Source organism: Ailuropoda melanoleuca, chromosome 8, assembly GCF_002007445.2.
Source record: "Ailuropoda melanoleuca isolate Jingjing chromosome 8, ASM200744v2, whole genome shotgun sequence".
NCBI classification, from domain to species: Eukaryota; Metazoa; Chordata; class Mammalia; order Carnivora; family Ursidae; genus Ailuropoda; species Ailuropoda melanoleuca.
In genome coordinates, this window is record NC_048225.1 from 56,141,379 (window position 1) to 56,154,881 (window position 13,503).

The 13,503-nt window shown below is 56.6% G+C and overlaps 1 protein-coding gene across 9 annotated transcripts in view; it reads left to right on the forward strand.

The window, feature by feature from the left end:
* NUMA1 (nuclear mitotic apparatus protein 1) overlaps nucleotides 1–13,503 on the forward strand; it is a 66,306-nt gene that overhangs the window by 46,753 nt on the left and 6,050 nt on the right. For 8 of the 9 annotated variants that reach the window (XM_034666409.1, XM_034666408.1, XM_034666411.1 and 5 more), the window contains exons 7-17: nucleotides 689–776; nucleotides 1,948–2,068; nucleotides 2,578–2,735; nucleotides 2,971–3,088; nucleotides 3,196–3,313; nucleotides 3,872–4,012; nucleotides 5,755–5,877; nucleotides 5,975–9,373; nucleotides 9,798–9,839; nucleotides 11,302–11,370; nucleotides 13,307–13,417. In XM_034666409.1, coding sequence (XP_034522300.1) covers nucleotides 689–776; nucleotides 1,948–2,068; nucleotides 2,578–2,735; nucleotides 2,971–3,088; nucleotides 3,196–3,313; nucleotides 3,872–4,012; nucleotides 5,755–5,877; nucleotides 5,975–9,373; nucleotides 9,798–9,839; nucleotides 11,302–11,370; nucleotides 13,307–13,417 — 4,488 coding nt within the window. The remainder of the gene's footprint in view (nucleotides 1–688; nucleotides 777–1,947; nucleotides 2,069–2,577; nucleotides 2,736–2,970; nucleotides 3,089–3,195; nucleotides 3,314–3,871; nucleotides 4,013–5,754; nucleotides 5,878–5,974; nucleotides 9,374–9,797; nucleotides 9,840–11,301; nucleotides 11,371–13,306; nucleotides 13,418–13,503) is intronic. The other variant, XM_034666415.1, reaches the window with a different exon arrangement.

The window sequence follows — 13,503 nt, forward strand, 5'->3', positions numbered from 1 at the left end:
ACTGCGGGGGCAGCGTCCAGAGAGCTGTGGCCTTTCGCATAGTGGTGAAACGTGTTGAATCATCCCATTTTATACTCACTTAGTTCGTGGCTCCTATCTGAGGTTGGGATTGTCGTGGCTTGGGAGGAATGGGTAGCTCCTCTTTCAGTCTTTTCTCTGCTCCAGGCTGGTCATAGACCCGGTGGAAACATAAATTCGCAAGGAGAAGGAACTATGGCAGGGTTGGCCAGAAAAATTAGATCAACTCTGTAACTTTGGAATTCAGACAGTGAAGGACAGATTTTAGAGCTGAGCTGGTGGATAAGCTTTGAATGAGCCCTGGAGGGTTCTTGGGTTCTCACTTAGACAAAGAACAACAGTAAGGGTCGTTCAGAAGAGGGCGACATAGCTGTGTATAAACGCTTTCTCACTGCCCTACTTCTTTGCCCATTTTCTTCTCGGTGGTCAGGAGTGAAGTCAGATAGGGACTCTCTCTGAACCCGATGCATCTTTAGAGGAGCTGAGGAGGTGAGGGCAAGCAGGGTCAACATGTCTCTGCTAGAATGTTCTCAGCTGGAATGTGGGACTTTATGCTTTGAGAGGAAGACTGGGCTCCAGCAGGCTCCTGGGGCTGGCACTGCCAGGGTGGTGCCCTCTGTCTCTTCAGGCCTGACACTTCAGCAATGCTCCTTTTCTCTCTGTGGCCCAGGCTGAGTTAGCAGTCATTCTCAAGTTTGTGCTGGACCATGAGGATGGGCTGAACCTAAATGAGGACCTAGAGAACTTCTTGCAGAAAGGTAAGTAAGGCCCACTCCTGAGGGTCCCCTTCTGTCTGAGCTGGGAACTGCTAGGGGGGTTTGTTTTAGCCTCCAACGCCAGGCACAGAGTCTGTGCTCAGGAAAAGTGTGTAATGGAATAGGTTGATTTCTGGGCCATGTTGCCATCTCCTCAGTTCCTGTGGAGCTCTTCTGGCTGCCTGGCAGCGCCCGAGCGGGACATGATAAGTGATCACGTCTGCTGGTAGGTTGTCCTGGATCACCCCGCACATGCCTTTCCTGTTTTTTATCTTTTAAGCAGTTGCTACTCTAGGCTTAGAAGCTGAGAGTAGCGCCTAAAAGAAAGGCTTTTCCCCACATGAAGCTCACGTTCTAGGTGGGAAGGCAGATGCGTAGATCAGTAAGTAGGATACAAGGGGAGTGCTCGAACAGAGAGGCGCCTCATCTACCAGATGTGTTGCTGGACGGACAGGAGAAAGGGCGGAAGCTCCACGTGTCTTCTGATGAAGAGGCTATCTCATGAGGATAGGTGTAAGATGTGGCTCTAGGCAGGCTCTCTTCCAGCCACTGAATTTGATGTTCCTCATGTTCAAGTTCCTCTTCAGCCCTTCAAATGGAGATGTTGGAAGTCTGAGTCTAGAGTGGAGGCGAGGGCTCTGGGCCAGGGTATGGGTTTGCCAGTCAGTGTGTGGATGGCCACTGAAGCCATGGACACTGTGGGCAGAGCAGGGAGGCCCCATCCGAATTCTGGGAGCTTAGAGGGTGGGGGGGACCTGGGGGTGGGTGGGCAGAGGTTTTGAGAAGGAGGTGGTGCTGGCAGTGTGCAAGATTTCAGAATGGAGGAGTTCAGGAAGGAGGCCAGTGGCTCAGACCTGAGAAGTTGTTGGGCTGAGAGGAGATCTTGCTCGGGGCCACTCCCAGGCCGCCTCTGCAGTGCTGGGTGCAGGGGAAAGCACGAGCACTTGACCACCTGTGGAAACAGAAGCCACTTGCTTGACGGGGCTTAGTGCCACTGACCTCTGGATAATCCAGACACTGGGGTTCAGCTTCTGCCCAGTGGCCTCCCTCTGTCGCTTATGTAGAAGTGTCTGTGGATTCACTTCCTCTAAGGCAAGTTCTCAAATTGTATAAAGATGTCAATCTGTTCACCTTCTTACTAACCTTTATGTGGCTGGTTTGCTTCTTCCCCTAGCTCCTGTCCCTTCTCCTTGCTCCAGCACCATCTCTGAAGAGCTGTCCCCACCCAGCCACCAGGCCAAAAGGGAGGTTCGCTTCCTAGAGCTGCAGAAGGTTGCCTCTTCCAGCGGGAACAAGTATGTGCGGCGCCTCCTCTCCTGGGACAGGGCCTCAACATCCAGTCCTCAGATCCCTGCATTCTAGAGGCTAACACTGTTCACCAGCCTGTCAGGTCATCAGACAGTGCTTGGAGTACCTTGTAGATGTTGTCACCTGCCCCAGTACTAATTAGGGGAGTTGGCTGGGATCCATTTTTGGCAGAAGGCCTTCCTCAAAGGCTATTCCCTGTTTATGGAATTCCTTTCTTCCATGGAGACTCTGCTAAAGTCCCTTCTCTCAGTGCAGCTCTGCAGAGGCAAGATTTTTTTTGACAAAGAAGTTAAGGCTTGGAGGAGGGAGAAGAACAGTTTTCTCAAGGTCGTGTCGTGAGGCAGGAGATGGCACTGCACACAGAGCTGAGGTGCTTGGCCTCCCAGCCAGTGCTCCCAGCCCTAGAGCCCTGCTCACCCATCCCCGCCTGGTGCTCTTCCCTCAGCCCTCCCGTTCTAGGTGCTGACCATGGCATCTGGGCCATCTCCTTCTTCAGCTTCCTCTCAGGTTCTCCAGCCTCCCCCATGGGCGACATCCTGCAGACTCCACAATTCCAGATGAGACGGCTGAAGAAGCAGCTTGCAGATGAGAGAAATAATAGAGATGAGCTGGAGCTGGAGCTGGCCGAGAACCGCAAGCTCCTCACTGAGAAGGGTAGGCGTCTTGTGTGCTGGCGGGTGACGTGTGAATGAGCAGCGTCCAGGGAAGTGCTGGGCTTGTGTGAGGAACGGCCTCTCTGTTCCATGTTGTCCGTTCAGGCTGACCTCCTGGAAGCAGGTTCTGCCCTTGCCATCATCCTCCTTTCCCTTAGATTGCATGCCGCCCCCTCCTCCTCTCTTCCCCAGAGTTCTGTGCTGACTCTCCTCTCCCCTCGCCTCCCCCCGGGCAGACGCACAGATAGCGGTGATGCAGCAGCGCATTGACCGCCTGGCTCTGCTGAACGAGAAGCAGGCGGCCAGCCCGCTGGAGCCCCGGGAGCTTGAGGAGCTCCGTGGCAAGAACGAGAGGTAGGAGTCTCCCTGCTTTCTTCCCAGCTCCCCAACCCGCCCTGCACCCTCGGGGTGGTGGTGGGGTAGGTGCTACTGTCTTTTCTAACTGCTCCCCTCCCTCACAGCCTCACTGTGCGTCTCCATGAAACCCTGAAGCAATGCCAGGACCTGAAGACAGAGAAGAGCCAGATGGATCGCAAAATTAACCAGCTTTCTGAGGAGAATGGGGAGCTTTCCTTTAAGGTGAGTGTTGGCGGGGGAGTCTGTCCCCGCCTGGAGGCCCGTTGGGGCTGAGTTGCTCTGGAGGATTCTCCAAGAGAGGGTTGAGAAGAAAGTCGTGGCACCTGTCCTGTGCTTCAGTATTTCCAGATACCTGCATACCCTGGCCCTTTCCTTGTCCCATAATTGGCTGTGGCCCTGATTTTTTTTTTTTTTTTTTAAAGATTTTTTATTTATTTATTTGACAGAGATAGAGACAGCCAGCGAGAGTGGGAACACAAGCAGGGGGAGTGGGAGAGGAAGAAGCAGGCTCACAGCAGAGGAGCCTGATGTGGGGCTCGATCCCATAACGCCGGGATCACGCCCTGAGCCGAAGGCAGACGCCCAACCGCTGTGCCACCCAGGCGCCCCTGTGGCCCTGATTTTTGAGTCTCGAGTTAAAGATGTGATTTGTTGTAATTGGTTTGAGGCGCGTTAGAAGGATAGTCGGACACCTGCAGCCCCTGGAGTTGGGGAAACACACAGCAGTGGTGGTACTGGCTTTGACCTTGGGTGACAGGGACTCCCGCTTGTCTGTCTCAGCTCCGGGAGTTTGCCAGTCACCTGCAGCAACTACAGGGTGCCCTTAACGACCTGACGGAAGAGCACAGCAAGGCCACTCGAGAGTGGGTGGAGAAACAGGCCCATCTCGAGAAGGAGCTCAGCACGGCCGTGCAGGACAAGGTAAGCCCTCTGCTTTGGGGAGCCAGGGCCATAGTCTTGACCACCCGTTGGCAGCTGAATTCCATTTACCACTCTTTCTTTGGGGCCTTTGGGAAGTAAGCTGACTCCTCCTCAAGGTTTAGCAGTGCGCTGTAACAGAGAGATCGTGGGCTTACGTCCAGTGCACCTTTGAATGCTGTCTTTGCTGTTTACAAGGTGTGGGATCTCGGAGAAGTTACTTGACCTCTTTTCTGTCTAAGCATGCTTTCTGTAAAGTGGGAAAAATAATTAGGTGCCTCATCACCCATTGTCAGATACTGTTATACAAAGTGCTGGACACAGTGTGTGGTGCAAAGTAAGTTTTCAGTGAATTCAGTACTATTATTATTTTTTTAAGATTTTATTTTTGGGGCACCTGGGTGGCGCATTCGGTTAAGTGTCCAACTCTTGGCTTCAGCTCAGGTCATGATCTCAGGGTGGTGAGATCGAGCCCTGCATTGGGCTTCTTGCTCAGCACAGAGTTTGCTTGAGATTTTACCTCCCTCCCCTCTATCCCTCCAACTCGTGTGCTCTCTCTCTCTCTCAAATAATCTTAAAAAAAAATTTATATATGTATATAAATAAAATTTCTACACCTAGCATGGGGTTCGAGCTTACAACCCTGAGATCAAGAGTTGCATGCTCCACCGCCTAAGCCTGCTAGATGCCCCCACTATTATTTTTATTGCTATTTTTAAGAACCCAGTTCTACCATTTATTAACCCTGAAGCCCTAGGGCAAGACACTTAACATCTGAGCTTCAGATCTTGCTCCGCAAAAGAAGGATGGTAATAGCTACGATTAGGAATTCAGAGAGAACCCAGCACAGTCCTGGCCCTGGCTTAGTGAACAATGGGGAGTGGGGCTGGGGGACAGGGGTGGAAGGTGCTATGGCTGCTGCTTTTGATGCCCAGACAGGCTGGGGAGATATACACATGCGCACATATATATATATTTTTATGTATTTTTTAAGACTTTTTAAAAAGATTTTATTTATTTATTGGACAAAGAGAGATACAGCGAGAGAGGGAACACAAGCAGGGGGAGTGGGAGAGGGAGAAGCAGGTTCCCTGCTGAGCAGGGAGCCCAATGCAGGGCCTGATCCCAGGACCCTGGGATCATGAGCGGAGCTGAAGGCAGACGCCTAACGACTGAGCCACCCAGGTGCCCCAAGATTTTCTTTTTTTTTTTTTTTTTTTTAAGATTGATTTATTTTAGAGCACAAGCAAGCACGGGGAGAGGGGCAGAGGGAGAGAGAGAATCTCAGACTCCTCGCTGAGCAGGGAGCCTGATGTGGGGCTTAATCTCCTGACCCTGAGGTCATGATCTGAGCCGAAATCAGGAGTTGGACACTTAACTGACTGAGTCACCCAAGCGTGGCTGGGGATATTTCTGAGCTGGTGAGTGAGTGGATAATCTGGGAGCCAAGACTTGTCTGAGGAAGGGTATATAGTAAGGAAATTTTTTTTTTTTTTTAAGTAAGGAACTCTGAAGTAAACTCAGCGGCCTGGAAGAAGACATTAACAGGTCAGGTGACTTAATTCAGCCCTGAAATTAGGGCTAGAAAGTCAGGTCCCTCATGATCCCAGGTCCATGGTTTCTGCGTTTTTCCCTAGGTCAGGGCAAAAGGAGATCTTTATAACAAGGTGATAGGGCTCCGTATGTTGTTGGCGACCTAGTGCCTGTTCTGTCTCTGTTCACATGAGGCTCTTATTTACCCTCAGAAATGCCTTGAAGAAAAGAATGAAATCCTTCAGGGAAAACTTTCACAGCTGGAAGAACAGTTGGCCCAGCTGCAGGAGAACCCACCCCGGGAGAAGGGCGAAGTGTTGGGGGACGTCTTGCAGGTAGGAACGCACAGGAGCAGCGGTGAAGACAGTTCTCACAGGTGCTGTGGTGATCGAGGAGTCATGCTGGTCCTCGTTTGTCTCTTTATCTCACCAGATGGAAACCCTGAAGCAAGAGGCGGCCTCTCTTGCCGCAGACAACACCCAGCTCCAAGCCAGGGTGGAGGCGCTGGAGGCTGAGCAGGGCCAACGGGAAGCCAAGCTGCTTGCCGAGCGGGGCCACTTCGAAGAAGAAAAGCAGCAGCTGGCCGGCCTCATTGCCGAGCTGCAGGGCTCCCTGTCCAACCTCAGCCAGGCGAAGGAAGAGCTGGAGCAGGCCTCTAAGGCTCAGGGGGCCCGGCTGTCTGCCCAGGTGGCCACGCTGACTTCGGAGCTCACCACCCTCAATGCCACTCTCCAGCAGCAGGATCAAGAACTGGCCGGCTTGAAGCAGCAGGCCAAACAGGAGCAGGCCCAGTTCGCACAGACCCTCGAGCAGCAAGAACAGGCCTCCCAGGGCCTTCGCCAGCAGTTGGAGCAGCTGAGCAGCAGCCTGAAGCAAAAGGAGCAACAGTTGGTGGAAGCCGCCCAGGAGCAGGAGGCGGCCAGGCGAGACCATGCCCAGCGACTGGCCGCTGCTGTCGAGGAGCGGCAGGCTTCTTTAAAGCAGAGGGATTCGGCCCTCCAGCAGCTGGAAGCGTTGGAGAAGGAGAAGACTGCCAAGCTAGAGGTCCTGCAACAGCAACTTCAGGCCGCTAATGAAGCCCAGGACAGCGCCCAGGCCTCAGTGACTCAGGCCCAGCAGGAGAAGGCAGAGCTGAGCCAGAAGGTGGAGGAACTCCGTGCCTGTGTTGAGGCAGCCCGCCAGGAGCAGTGTGAGGCCCAGGCCCAGGTGGCAGAGCTAAAGGCCCAGCTGAGGTCCGAGCAGCAAAAAGCAACCGAAAGAGAAAGGGTGGCCCAGGAGAAGGGCCAGTTCCAGGAGCAGGTCCGGGCTCTTGAGGAGTCCTTGAAGATCACCAAGGGCAGCCTGGAAGAGGAGAAGCGCAGGGCCTCAGATGCCCTGGAAGAGCAGCAGCGTCACATCTCCAAGCTGGAGGCAGAGACCCGGTGTCTGGTAGAACAGCATAAGCAGGAACAGAAGGAGCTAGAAGAAGAGAAGGCTGGGCGCAAGGGGCTGGAGGCCCGATTACGGCAGCTGGGGGAGGCCCATGAGGTCGAGATGGAAGCCCTGCGGCGGGAGCTGGCAGAGGCCATAGCCTCCCAGCGTGAGGCGGAGGGTGAGTGTGAACAGCTTGCCAAAGAGGTGGCCACCTGGCGCGAGCGGTACGAGGACAGCCAGCAAGAGGAGGCACAGTACGGCGCCATGTTCCAGGAACAGCTGATGACCCTGAAGGAGGAATGCGAGAAGGCCCGCCAGGAACTACAGGAGGCCAAGGAGAAGGTGGCAGGGATCGAGGCCCACAGCGAGCTCCAGATCAGCCGGCAGCAGAGTGAAGTAGCTCAGCTTCATGCCAACCTGGCCAGAGCCCTCCAGCAGGTCCAGGAGAAGGAGGTCAGGGCCCAGAAGCTGGCAGACGACCTCTCCGCTCTGCAGGAGAAGATGGCTGCCACCGGCAAGGAGGTGGCCCGCCTCGAGGCCTTGGTGCGCAAGGCAGGAGAGCAGCAGGAAACGGCCTCCCGTGAGCTACTCAAGGAGCCGCCGAGGGCAGGAGACAGAGAGGCAGAGTGGCCGGAAGAGCAGCAGGGACGCCAGTTCTGCAGCACACAGGCGGCACTGCAGGCCATGGAGCGGGAGGCCGAGCAGATGGGCAGTGAACTGGAGAGGCTGCGGGCTGCGCTGATCGAGAGCCAGGGCCAGCAGCAGGAGGAGCGTGGGCAGCAGGAGAGGGAGGTGGCTCGCCTGACCCAGGAGCGGGGCCGGGCCCAGGCCGATCTTGCCCTGGAGAAGGCTGCCAAGGCAGAGCTGGAGATGCGGCTGCAGAATGCCCTCAATGAGCAGCGTGTGGAGTTCGCGACCCTGCAGGAAGCCCTGGCCCACGCCCTGAGGGAAAAGGAAGGGAAGGACCAGGAGCTGGCCAAGCTTCGTGGGCAGGAGGCAGCCCAGAGAACGGAGCTGGGGGAGCTGCAGCAGACTGTGCAGCGACTGAGGGAACAGCTGGCCAAGAAAGAGGAGGAGCGCCAGCAGTCTCTCGGGCCGACAGGTGGGGAAGACCCTTCTGGGTCAGGAGTGCAGTCGGAGTCTCCAGGAAAGAGCGCGCGAAAAGGCCCTGAGCTCGAGGCTCTGCGGGCGGAGGTGAGCAAGCTGGAGCGGCAGTGCCGGGAGCACCAGGAGAAGGCCTCTGGCCTGGAGCGCAGCCTGGAGCGTGAGCGCGCGTCCCGCGCGGAGCAGTCCGGGGCCCTGGAGGCTTTGCAGGGCCAGTTAGAGGAGAAGGCCCAGGAGCTGGGGCGCAGTCGGGACACCTTAGCCACAGCCCAAAGGGAGCTGGCCACCCTCCGGGCCAAGGCCCAAGACCATAGCAAGGCTGAGGATGAGTGGAAGACCCAAGTGGCCCGGGGCCAGCAGGAGGCTGAGAGGAAAAACAGCCTCATCAGCAGCTTGGAGGAGGAGGTGTCCATCCTGAACCGCCAGGTCCTGGAGAAAGAGGGGGAGAGCAAAGAGTTGAAGCGGCTGGTCGTAGCGGAGTCGGAGAAGAGCCAGAAGCTGGAGGAGAGGCTGCGCCTGCTCCAGGCAGAGACCGCCAGCAATAGCGCCAGGGCCGCCGAGCGCAGCTCTGCACTGCGGGAGGAGGTCCAGAGCCTCCGGGAGGAGGCAGAGAAACAGCGGGTGGCTTCGGAGAGCCTCCGGCAGGAGCTGGCCTCACAGGCAGAGCGAGCGGAGGAGCTGGGCCAAGAATTAAAGACATGGCAGGAGAAGTTCTTCCAGAAGGAGCAGGCCCTCTCTGCCCTGCAGCTGGAGCACACCAGCACGCAGGCGCTCGTGAGCGAGCTGCTGCCCGCTAAGCACCTGTGCCAGCAGCTGCAGGCCGAGCAGGCAGCGGCCGAGAAGCGCCACCGGGATGAGCTGGAGCAGAGCAAGCAGGCGGCTGGTGGGCTCCGGGCAGAGCTGATGCGGGCCCAGCGGGAGCTCGGGGAGCTGGGGCCCCTGCGGCAGAAGGTGGCGGAGCAAGAGCGGGCAGCGCAGCAGCTGCGGGCTGAGAAGGCCAGCTACGCGGAGCAGCTGAGCATGCTGAAGAAGGCTCACGGCCTGCTGGCAGAGGAGAACCGGGGGCTGGGTGAGCGGGCCAGCCTTGGCCGGCAGTATCTGGAAGTGGAGCTGGACCAGGCCAGGGAGAAGTATGGCCAAGAGCTGGCAGCTGTGCGTGCTGACGCTGAGACCCGTCTGGCTGAGATGCAGCGGGAAGCACAGAACACGGCCCGGGAGCTGGAGGTGATGACTGCCAAGTATGAGGGTGCCAAGGTCAAGGTCCTGGAGGAGAGGCAGCGGTTCCAGGACGAGAGGCAGAAACTCACTGCCCAGGTAAGATGCCCAGCTCAGCCTTGCCCCCAGAGATCGGACCTGAGAGAAGGGACGATGTCCCCTCCTGTCTTGTCTCCCCTCGCTCGCAGGGTGGCTGGTAGTGTTCAAGTACGTTGCCCCCTACTGTCCTAAAGAAAATACCAGTAGTTTCCTCCTCCCCGAAGGCTCTGTTCCTGGAGAGTCGAGTTGTGAAGGCCATCAGCCTGTTCTAGAAGCACGTGGTCCTAGGCAGGTGTGCCTGCAGTGGAGACCCTAGGAGCTGCTGGGGACTAGAGCGAGCCAAATTGGCATTTAAAAAAATTACTACAAGTCTCATTCCTTGGAGGGAAGTCTCAGAGCCTCAGTGAGATCAGCCTGGCAGTAGGGCTAGCATCCCTCCTGCCCACATCTCACCCTGTCCCCATTGCCCCTCCCCCGTGCACAGGTGGAGCAGCTAGAGGTATTTCAGAGAGAGCAAACTAAGCAGGTAAAGCCTGGGGTCCCCAATAAATGCTGGCTGCTTAAGCGGTGACCTGTCTCAGTGCATGACCCCAGCCGCAGCTTGCCTCCGCCCGCTCCCGTTGCGAACTGTTTGTGAAGGGGGCAGGGTCAAGCCATGGAGTCCAGGCCCGGGCTGCCAGGAGCGCGGTGTGCTGGGCCCTCTCTCGGGCCTCATCCCACCCAGCCCAGGTCGGCGTCCCCATCCTTCTGTCCCTTCTCTCATCTGCCTGTCAGAGATGAGGGGTAGGGTAGGCTTCATCTTTCCCAGGTCCGAACTGGTGACCAGCATTCCTTGGGATTCCCAAATCTCCAAGTTCTGTTCCGAAATTGAGTGCCAAACTAAGAGGAGCGGCAGTGACCCTGGGCCTAGTTTAACCCAGCCCCCTTCTTTCCCGCCGAAGCCCTCAAGGTGATAAGAAAGCAGCCCTCACAGGTCAGGGAGGGTTGTGAGCACAGGACACCTGCCCATCACCCCCTGGGGCTTTAACCGGGAGCATGAACTAGAGCTGTCGGAACAGGAAGGCCAAGCTTGACGGGAGACAGGAGGTGGGCCGGCCTGGCTGCTGGGCCCTCACAGGGTCTCCCTGGGCTGCCCTAGACGCCAAGGCTACCGCGCTGGTATTTAGCGGGAGCACCGTCTCTCCACCCGCCTCCTGCTCAGTCACCTGGGGCCTGCTGAGGAACCGGGCCCTCCTCTCCTTCCATCACGCCTCCAGGGAGCCTGAGATGATGGGGACGTTCAGACCGAATAGCAAACAGTCGGCAGTGGAGCTCTTGCTTCTCGTCTGTGCAGTTCCTGCTTGAGCTCCTGGAACGCGTGGAGGAGCCAGCAGCGCTCGTGGCTGTTAGGCTCCCTCTCGACCCCTCCCTCCCTCTGCTCCTCTCCTCTGTGGGAGTGGGGTGGGCTTGGGGTAGAAGGGCTGCTCCTGGTCTCGTCCGGCCGTCCGCTTCCCAGTGCTAACCCCAGCGGCCACGTTGTGAGCACCAGCCCTAACAGCCTGTGGAGATTGGGAAGAGGTCTGAGCATCTGTGGGCCTTGGCAGTTTTGGGGAGGAGGGTTGGGTGTTCATTACTGTCTGCTAGAATTACAGACTCGGTCCCCTGTTCCTGTCCCCAACCCGGGAAGGCTGGGGCTGGGAATAGTGGCAGTAGTAGCGTGGTAGTGGGGTGTCAGCTCCCCAGACTCAATTTGGGTTGAGCCTGGAGGCTGCAGGCTGGGGACAGAGGCAGGCGGGGGCAGATGACTCTGGCAGCCCCTGCTTATGGGGTCACCTCACTCAGGTCCTGCCACCCAGCCTTAGCAGCAGGCTCTTCCCTAATTGGAGGCCAGAGAAAGGACCCGTTTCTTCTAGGAACACTGGGGATTTATCAGGGGAAAGCTCCTAAGGTCTCTGGACATCCAGGGGAAGGCCTGCTGAGTTTTGCCTTCTCTTCCTCCCCTACTCCAGGTGGAAGAACTGACTAAGAAGTTAGCTGACCATGACCAAGCCAGCAAGGTGCAGCAGCAGAAGCTCAAGGTAGGATACAGTGGGGGAGGGAAGGTACTCTGTAAGCCCTCGGGCTGTGGTGGGCTGTGGGGCAGAGGAGGGCCTCACAGCCTCACACCTGCCTGCGGCTCAGGGGCCCTTGCATGCACCTTCTTGGAGCTCTCAGAGGGAAGACGAGAACGACTCCCATCCCTCAGACCTTCCTTCTCCACTATAGCAGCTCCTCGTCCTGTGTGGTTTAATTACAAATTCAGCTTCTCAGTCACACTAGCTTCATTTCTCTTGCTTAGTAGCTACGTATGGCGAGGGCTGCCATATTGGACAGGCAGATACAGAACACTCCCATCGCTGTAGAAAGTTTTTTTGGACAGCACTTCTCTAGACAGCCTAGCCTCGAGGAGTGTCGTCAGCATTTGATATTACAGTGCAACTTAATGTATTTTTTGAAGATTTTATTTATTTGACAGCGTGAGAGAACACAAGCGGGGGGGCGGGGCAGAGGGAGACGGAGAAGCAGACTGCCCTCTGAGCGGGAAGCCTGATACAGGGCTGGAGCCCAGGACTCCGGGATCATGACCTGAGCTGAAGGCAGACACTAAACCGACTGAGCCACCCAGGCATCCCGGCCACTTAATATTCTTAATACTTTCAGCAATGTCACCTTCTTTGGTTTAATATCTGCTTTTTCAGAGTTCAGGTTTCACAGCTTTTACCAGGGGCAGAGGAATTAGGCGCCGGGGGGCCTGGGACTCACTAAAGCCCTGGTGTGTCATAGGAGTTGGTGGGAGCACAGAGCTTCGTTTCCCGCAGCGCCCTTCCATGCCATCACTGTGTGATAACATGCTCATCGGGGCGCCTGGGTGGCACAGGCGGGTAAGGGTCTGACTCTTGGTTTAGGTTCAGGTCGTGATCTCAGGGTCATGAGATTGAGCCCCATGGCAGCCTCTGCGCTCAGGGTGGAGGCTGTTTGAGATTCTCTCTCGCTCTCCCTCTCCCGTGCATACTCTAAAATACATAAATCTTAAAAACAAACTGGGGCACCTGGGTAGTTCACTCAGTTAAGCGTCTGCCTTCAGCTCAGATCATGATCCTCGGGGTCCTGGGATTGAGCCCCGCATCAGGCTCCCTGCTCATCGGGGAGCCTGCTCTCCCTTTCCTCCTCACTCGTGCTCTCTCTTGTTTTCTCTGTCTCTCTCTCTCTCAAATACATAAAATCTTCAACAAAACCCCCAGATCCTTATGCTCCATTTGGGGGCCTTCCTGGGGCTAGAGGTGTAGGAGAGGTAAGGCCAGCTAGTCCAGTGTCTGCTACAAGCTAAGCATTCACTGGCCTCGCACAGAGGGACCAAGAACTGGCTATGGGCGCTGCTCCCAAGGAGTCTGTGGTCTGGGCGGGAGGCAGTGCAGCATCGTCAATGAGCCCACACAGGCTTTGGAGTCAGGTGGACCAAGGTTCAAATCTTCCTGTGCTATGATCCTGGTCAGTACATTTCCATTTCTGAGCTGTGTCTTCATCTCTGAAATGGGGAGGAAGTTACTTCCCACAGTGGTTTTGAGGAGAAAAAGAGTTCACGGTTCCTCAGCTCATGGGCCAAGTGCCTAGCTCTGTACCCAAGTGTTCCTGAGGCTCAGTCCCTTTTGGGGAGTAGGGAGTCGTCTTGGGGAGACTACTCATGGAGAGAGAATGAGACAGATTGTGCCTGGTCGCAAAGATAAGGCTGTCAGAACTCTTCCAGAAATGGCATTAGCCAGATAGGGAAAGCTCCTGCAGAATGTGGACCTTGGGGGTGTGTGTGGTGTGTCCAAGTCAGGTGGGAGGTGGGGGCAGGGGTAAAAGGATTTTTTGTGCATGTCCTGAGAGAGAATACAGGAGTCTGAAAACACCCATGGAGCCCAGGGCAAGTCAGTGATTTGGGTGGAGCGGACAGACCAAGCCACCCCAGTCAGCGTTTGTCACGCCTTCCAGGCCCAGGGAGGGGAGAGCCAGCAAGAGGCCCAGCGCCTCCAGGCCCAGCTGAATGAGCTGCAGGCCCAGCTGAACCAGAAGGAGCAGGCAGCTGAGCACTACAAGCTACAGGTGAGGGGCCCCCAGCCCTGGCCCACTGCCCAGCTTCTTGCCCCCCAGTCCCTGCCCACCCCTAGCACCCCACCCTCCCCGTCTGC